This window comes from Nanorana parkeri, unplaced genomic scaffold (assembly GCF_000935625.1).
Source record: "Nanorana parkeri isolate BGI_ZX_2015 unplaced genomic scaffold, ASM93562v1 scaffold215, whole genome shotgun sequence".
Lineage (NCBI taxonomy): Eukaryota > Metazoa > Chordata > Amphibia > Anura > Dicroglossidae > Nanorana > Nanorana parkeri.
The window spans coordinates 1124837-1132498 of NW_017306483.1; the positions used below are offsets into that span (position 1 = coordinate 1124837).

A 7662-nucleotide genomic window follows, 5' to 3' on the forward strand; every position below is an offset into this window, starting at 1 on the left:
TATATATATATATATTTTAGGGATACACCAATACCGATAATAGTATCGGTGCCAATATCGAGTACTTGGGTATTTTTACTCGCCCAAGTGCTCCCTTACCTTTCCCGATACCAGAACTTCCGTTTAGAGGAAATCTTCCCGACAGTGCCGCAAGGGAACATGGAGCCAACATCCCAGCCAATCAGCATGGAGCTGACCAAACAGCATGGAGCCAGGCTTCCAGCCCAAGCAGCATCAAGCCAGCCAAACAGCATGGAGCCGGCTTCCCAGGCAATCAAAAAGCCGTGCGGCGGATAATGACACGCCGCCTGGCTTCCTGATTGCCCCGGGAAGCCGGCTCCATGCTAGCAGAAGTACCGGTATATAAACAAGACATTTAATCCTTTTTAAACCAGTCATCCACAATGATAAAGTGCCGTCTCACCCAAAAGTCATATTTCAGTCATAAGGAAAATGAGGTGGGTTGCACAGCCCCTGGCTTATACATTTTGGGTACACCAAAGTCTTTTGATCTCAGCAGAATCCCAGGTGATGGCTGCTTTTTGTCTAAGGGCTTGTTCACACCATGTCAGCTGAGCCATGAGGATCTGCATAGGTCAACGCAGGTCCAACACACAATACTTGGGAGTGTTTTCTATGAGCCCTGTTCACACCATAACACTGCGGTTGGTTGCCGTGCGTTGCTGCATTTTTATGCAATGCTCCACACCTCACTGCGTCGCAGCACACTGATTACACTTGAACAAAGTGTTGTTTTGTGACACTTCAATAAAAGTTTTTAAAAAAAGGAAAAAGTGCCATGCAATGTATCAAGGTATTACACCGCCCTCCACACAATGTACACCAGTACATACACATTTTAGTATGCAGGCTGGTGCGAACAGGAGATGGACCCCAGGGGTGTCTGTAAAGGTCAAATAATTTGTACAGACAGCAAATACAACTATATATTTATGTAGTATTCATTCCACGCAATGATCAGCTCGGTGGTATAATCTTCCAACCACCAAGTCCTGTGTGTAGACACCTGTTGCCTCTATAAACCTTCACCTTTGGCCTCCAACCCCCACCCATCCCCCAATTGCCTGGATTTAACCCTTAAAAGGAGAACTATGGGGTTGAGGCTTTTCCCCATAGTTCTCCTTAGGGTAACGGGAGGACCCAAACTAGCGTCATCCCGTCACCCTAGTCATACCGCTGTAGCTCGCGGTATACTGAGACGCCGCAGCTGAAGCGGATCCCGACAATTGTGCCGGGATCCGCCCAGCTGCGTGACTGACAGCTGGCTCTGCCTATCTAGAGGCAGAGCCAGCTGTACCCGCCCCCTTCACCGTCCGTTCCGCCAGTCAGCGCTGGCGGATCGGAGCGGGGAGGGGAGAATCCAGCCCCTCCCCATTCACGGCAGAGAGCCGTGACAGGATCGAGAGGTGAGTGAACGCCGATATGTGTTCGCTCACCTCCCGATCTACTGAGCCGACCCCAGTAGAGGCTCAGTATCTATTGAGCCGAACACAGGTGAGTGAAAAGCACTCACCTCATAGTTCTCCTTTAACCCTGATCCAGTGATCTTACTGCCCACATGGACCCAGCCATCTTCTCTTCATTCTCATTCATTTCTATGGGTAGCCATACTTATGGTGACCTCCAGCAGCTGGAGTAAGGCTCTACCCATTGGAATAAGCAGGCAGAGAAGCCGGCCAGGGCCATGCCAGAGGTAAAAATTACTGGATTGGGAGAAAGGCCAGTATAATCCCAAGCTGCCTACACGGAGGAGGTTGGGGAGCTTTATAAAAAGGACAACTTCTCCGAAAGGCAAAGATGTATTTTAAAGAATAAGAGGTTACACTTGGGCCAATATCAGAAGAGCAATTCTGTCACTGATGACAACTGGCCAGCAACAGGACTGCCAACAGACCACTTATCTTTTGGAAGGTAGTTGCTCCCTCACTACCCGGATCAGCAAGATGCTAATCCCTCACTAGGGAGGGAGATTCTGCAACATTCCAAGCCAGAGAGGGTGGGACTCCATTAAGGTAAGTGGACTCCTCTGCTTGTCGATTCTTGATGTGTCGCCAGTAGTAGGATCACCCATGTGACATGGCCCTTTGGCTTACCACAGATATAAGGATCTTTCCTTCAAGAGAATGTTCCATAAACACTACCAGCTTGCTCTACCAAAAAAGAACATCACATAGGTCAAAATCATCAATGTTTCTTGGCTATGCAGGGTCCCTTCCCCAAGGTGACACAGTGACATCACTATGTCTCCCCGAGGAAGGGACCCTGCGCAGCCCCGAAACGTTCATCATTTTGACCTATGTGACATTATTTGCAATAAACAATATTTTCTTTGCATTTTGGAGCACTGGTGACCTATTTTCACATCAGTGGCTATCACTATGAGCACCTCTCTTATCTAGACTGGTCACAACTCTGTATGGTGTACAACAGGCACTTTCAACAATATATGAAAAAAACTGTATGTATGAAAGAAAGTGGCTGAAAATCTCCACTTATAGAGATCAAGTTTCCTAGCGATATTCATCTAAGATGTTCTGAAGAAACAATCCTTTGTAGACCAACAAGCCTCCATTACTAATTTCTTCAAACCTCTCTGTAACCAAACACCAATAGATGCCTGCTATCTCCTCTTCTGTGTGCCTCTCTGAAGCAAGTTTCACTTCTTAAAATTACCCCATCAGTCAATTTCCTGCAATAGAGGATACTTGCCCACAACTTCCTCCTGCCCTTCATTCTATCCTCCATTGACTTTTCAGAATTTGACATCTTTGGGAGCCTGTGTTCCCCACCATGTGCTGTAGTTCCATCCTGCAACCCCTACATCCCTGCTAAGGCCTGTAGTGAGTGAAACAAGGGGTCAGAGGAAGGAGCCACGGTGTGCATCAGGGGCACAGGTACCCAACATTTCCAGAAGTGTCTAATGCTGAAGAGTCTGACTGAGTAATGGTCAGAGTCTTTGGGAGCGATGGTAGGAGGCACGAGCTCTCCCATTGCCAGTAAATGCAATTTCAACTGACAGGGTCACTTTAACTAGAGGCCTGACTAGGACTAAGCCGTGCCAACTTTCATCCTCTCGTTCAATAAACCTGCGGCCAAATCATTTTGCCTGGCCAATGAGAAGACACTTGGTGGAGCGTAGACCTGAGCGAAGACAATTCCCTAGTAAATAAAATAATCTGGCTTCAGAGAGGACAATTCTTCTATAAAAGGAAATAACAGGTAACTTCTGATATCAGCTCTAAAAAAAGGACTTTCCCTTTGAAAAGATTAAAATGGTTCACTTTAAGGTTAGTAGCCATTGTCCAAGTGTAGACTTGTGGCATGAGAATAGATGTTACACATACTTTCTACACAACCCTACACGCCAGAGGTCTAAGAGACGGTTCACACCTGGGAGTTTTGTAGCGCGCCCAACGCTCTGCAAAACGCTCAAACACCGAAAACCCATTCTTTCCTATGGGTATGGTTCACACCTGGGCGTATTACAGGCCGTATGAACGCGCTACAAAACGTCCTACGCCCAAAAAAGTACAGGAGCTTCTTTGGGGCGTTTTTGTCGCGCGTTTCCATTAGGATACAGCCAGGTAGCCCTCGGAAAAGCGAGTTTGTCGCGCTTTTATTTTACCGCGACAAATGCGCATATTCGATACGCCTAGGTGTGAACCCAGCCTGAAGGGGGTCAGGCATATGGTTTCATGGAGGAGACGGAGAGATCAATAATTACATTCTTTTAAATCCCAGAATCATTTGTACCAACAATGCAAATCTTAGGGCTTCATCATGTGCACAGCTGGGCGCAACAACTCGCATCAACAATCAACTTTTTGAACTTTCCCACAATGGCAAATGTTGAAATCTCGTTGGTCATTGCTGTACGTGCCCTTCATCGCATGAACCCTTTTAGAGTTGCAGATTTCATGAAGAACAATCATTGTTCTGCCGAGTTTAATCACATATGTTTCAAGATTTAAAAAAAGACAAAAACATTCAACTCTATAACCATGCTGTTAGGAGAACGGACCGCGTTAAAACACACCATCAGAAAGGCACATGTTTTTTTATGGAGGTACATAAAATCTCAGGATTATATCTGTGAAGGTTTGTTTACTTTACTTGGATAAAATACACCAATTTAAGGCCATTTTATTGTTTTATGAAGAACACACAATCTACAAAAACAGATGTTTTGAATGTATGTGTTTTATATATGAAAATGCAGATTTATACTGTACATGCACCCACATACATACCTACAGAGCAGCACATATAGAACATACACCCATTCATAATGCAACACACTCATTTTCTTCTCATTATGTCCTTTGAGAGCCATATAAATTCATTTAAAATGCTAATTGATATAATTACACGGCGCTGCTGTGAAGATAAGCCGCCCCTTGTTAAAAAGTTCCAAACTTCTTTTTCCGCGCTTTTGCAAGGTAAACAGCAGCCTTTGGCACTTTTAATGCAAGTGAAATGAGGAGGTATTGTGTCATGTAATGGCCTGGAGAAAAAGGTGGAAGGGACGATTAATGACATGGATTGAAGGATGACAATAGACCCCCTCGGCAAACAAGGAAACAGAATATTCACCTTGCTAAGAGACTCTCTGGGACTTGCAGTTCATCGCTAGAGGGAAGAAAGTTAACTAGTTTTAGACAGTTAAAGGCCTCCAAAAATAATGAATAAATACAAAATTTCAATGGCTGTAAAAGTGAAAATAATTAAAACGAAAGCAGTTGTGTAGAGAGAGTGATATTTTCCAACACACAGCTCACTTCCTGTCTAGTGACCCCATAGAAGGAAAACAGAAAAACTGTCACTTTTAAGCCTCCTGTAGCCTAAAATGGCAGCTAACAGAACAAAAGCTTGTACAGTGAATATACATCCTGTTCAGTATTCTGGTTTTCTGTGCCATGTGCCTGTGTTTACACACATATAAACATGCTATTACCAATACTCAGTGGGAAAGCTAGACACTATCACCCGGGGGGGGGAAAGATTCAGAGTTGCTCCCCCCCAAGGAATAAGTTCTCCATGCTCACACCCAGTGGCACCCCTCCTAAATTGGCACCCGGAGCACATGCCCCCCAGCTTCGACCCTGCCAATACTAACACACAGGGTCATGTTTCCGCTGGGATTGATAGGAGTTCCTATAGCGTTGGGGGGCTCCCAAGCTTTTCAAATAAATAGGGACAAGTTAGCAAAATTGGCCTAATCCAGCCATTGTTTGCAGGGTAACCTAGAAGTAACCTAAAAGTTGTGATCTTCTCTAGGAAGTTACAAAAAGAAAACAATGTAACAAAGGTTTTCCTTTTATGTTTAAATAATTCTGTTGGGTGAGGAGCCACAGCGTTGGCCCTTGTGGAGCAATGTTCTATAGGTGAGCACACAATGCAGAATTCAATGTATGCCTATTATTAGAAATGGGGACTAGTTAGCCAAGTTGGCCCAAGCAACCCTTTGTTTACACACACCTATAGAAATGCTATCACCAATACTAACACACAAGGTGATGCTTCCACATAGATCTAGATGAGCTCCAATAAAAGCAAATGTTTTTAGGGTAACTTTAACAAGAATAGTTTATTTACAAACAAAGTCATAATCTTATTGAGGAAGTAAAGAGGAACACAATGTCACAAAAGTTTCCCCTGTATTTATAAATAAATCTGTTGGGTGAGAAGCCACAGTGGTGGGCCTTGGGAAGCAATGTTCTATAGGCGAGCACACAATACAGACTTCTATGTATGCCTGTAATTATAAATAGAGACTAGTTAGCCTGGTTGGCCCAACCAGCCTTTGTTTGCAAAGTAACTTATTGAGGAAGTAAAAAGAAAATAGAAAAAGTGTACAATGTATTTATAAATAGGTCTGTAGGTTGAGCACCCACCCACAGATCAGCCAATGGTGGGTCGTGTTCAGTAGGTGAGCACACAATACAATCTTTAATATAACCCATTCTTATAAATGGGGACTAGTTAGTTAAGTTGGTCCATCAGCCTTTGTTTGTAGCAATGATTGGGTAACCCAAACAATCACTTATAGTTTATTTATAAATATAGAAAGTTGTGATCTTATTGAGGAAGTAAAAAAAGAAAAACAAATGTGACAAAAGTGTATAATGTATTTATAAATAGGTCTGTAGGTTGAGCAGGCTCAGATCATGGAGTGCTGGGTTCTATAGGGGAGCACACAATACATAATTTGCCTTTCCTATAAATGGGGACTAGGTAGCCAAGTTGGCCCAGTCAGCCTTTGTTTATAGAGATGATCTGAGTGACCGAATTTCAAGCACCAAATAGTTTATGTACACATTAAAAAGTTGTGATGTATCCAGGAAGTAAAAAAGAAAACAATGCACGAAAGTTTAAAATGCATCTAGAAATGATTTGGCTGGGGGAGCAGCCGCACAGAGGGGCTGGTGGGAAGCAATGTTCTTTAGGTGAGCACACTACATATATATTGTGTATATAGATTATATACAGGCCTCACCCCCCTCCCCCTCTCACATACACACAACCCCCTCCTCCTGTACTCACTTTGCTTGAGCTTCATCCAGGCTCTGGTCTGTAATGGTCATGATCTGTTGCAAAATATCGCCAATGTCTTGCTTCCTGGGTTCCCCATTGTCTGCATTGGCATCATGCATGGGGTGGGGGGTGTGGGTCTGGGGCACCCCATGAATTGGGTGCCCCGGAATGCCAACCCCCCTGCCCTGGAGCAGCCTGCCTTGCTCATCCATCCTGGGCTGATCTCACACCGTCCTTCCTGCCGATCTATTTCCCTCTGATCTCCCAAGTCAGCCTTGTCCTTCAAACCCAACAACTCCACCAAGCGCTGGCTCTCTCCAGATCCCTCCTCCTCCAAGTGGATCCCTGCCTCCAGAAGTCGTTCACAACAGTGTGTATCCGGGCTGGTAGACGCCTGGGACCCCTCAGAATCGTGTTACAAAGCTGGATCTGGCAGTGTGGAGCCCCAATCTTCTCCTTCTCTTGTCCTGGAAGTCCAGGTTCCTCCAGCAGGATTTAGACGCGTGTGCGCGCTGCTCTTCTGGCTGGATCGCGCATGTTGGGGAGCGCTAACGCTGGGAGAGGCTGTAGCAGGGGGATCACCCCTCTTTTTCTGTTTTGTAAGGGGGGGGGGGGACCGGGTCCCGAGGGGAATTTTCTTTTTTGTAAGGGGGGGGGGGGACCAGGCTCCAGAGGCAATGGTGGAAGAGGCTGGGGGGGAGAAAGAGGAGTGTAAAATGGTGAATAGCTGGGGAGAAGGAGGAGGAGACAGGCAGGAGGAGGAGAAGGGAGGAATGTGGCTTTGCTGCCTCTCCCCTCCGCTCAGGGATCCATCACAGCTCTCTGCTGCCTCCTCACTGCCACACTCCATACAGCGCTCTCCCCCGGAGATACACACTGCAACAATGTAACCACCTCCAGAGGACTGTCCCAAGAGCCATCTCCATGTGTCCTCCAACAATGTAACCAACTCCATCACACCCAGATAACTGTCCCCTGACCCATCTCCATGTGTCCTCCAACAATGTAACCACCAACATCCACCTCCAGAGGACTGTCCCCTGACCCATCCTGAGCCATCTCCATGTGTCCTCCAACAATATAACCACCTCCATCCACCCCAAGAGG

At 45.7% G+C, this 7662-nt stretch overlaps 1 protein-coding gene across 2 annotated transcripts in view; it reads right to left on the bottom strand.

Moving 5' to 3' along the window:
- PBX2 (PBX homeobox 2) overlaps window positions 1–7163 on the bottom strand; it is a 47516-nt gene extending 40353 nt beyond the window's left edge. For both annotated transcript variants that reach the window (XM_018555860.1, XM_018555859.1), the window contains exon 1: window positions 6565–7163. In XM_018555860.1, the coding sequence (XP_018411362.1) occupies window positions 6565–6767 (203 nt within the window). In that variant the 5' untranslated portion in view covers window positions 6768–7163. The remainder of the gene's footprint in view (window positions 1–6564) is intronic.
- Window positions 7164–7662: the final 499 nt, after the last annotated feature.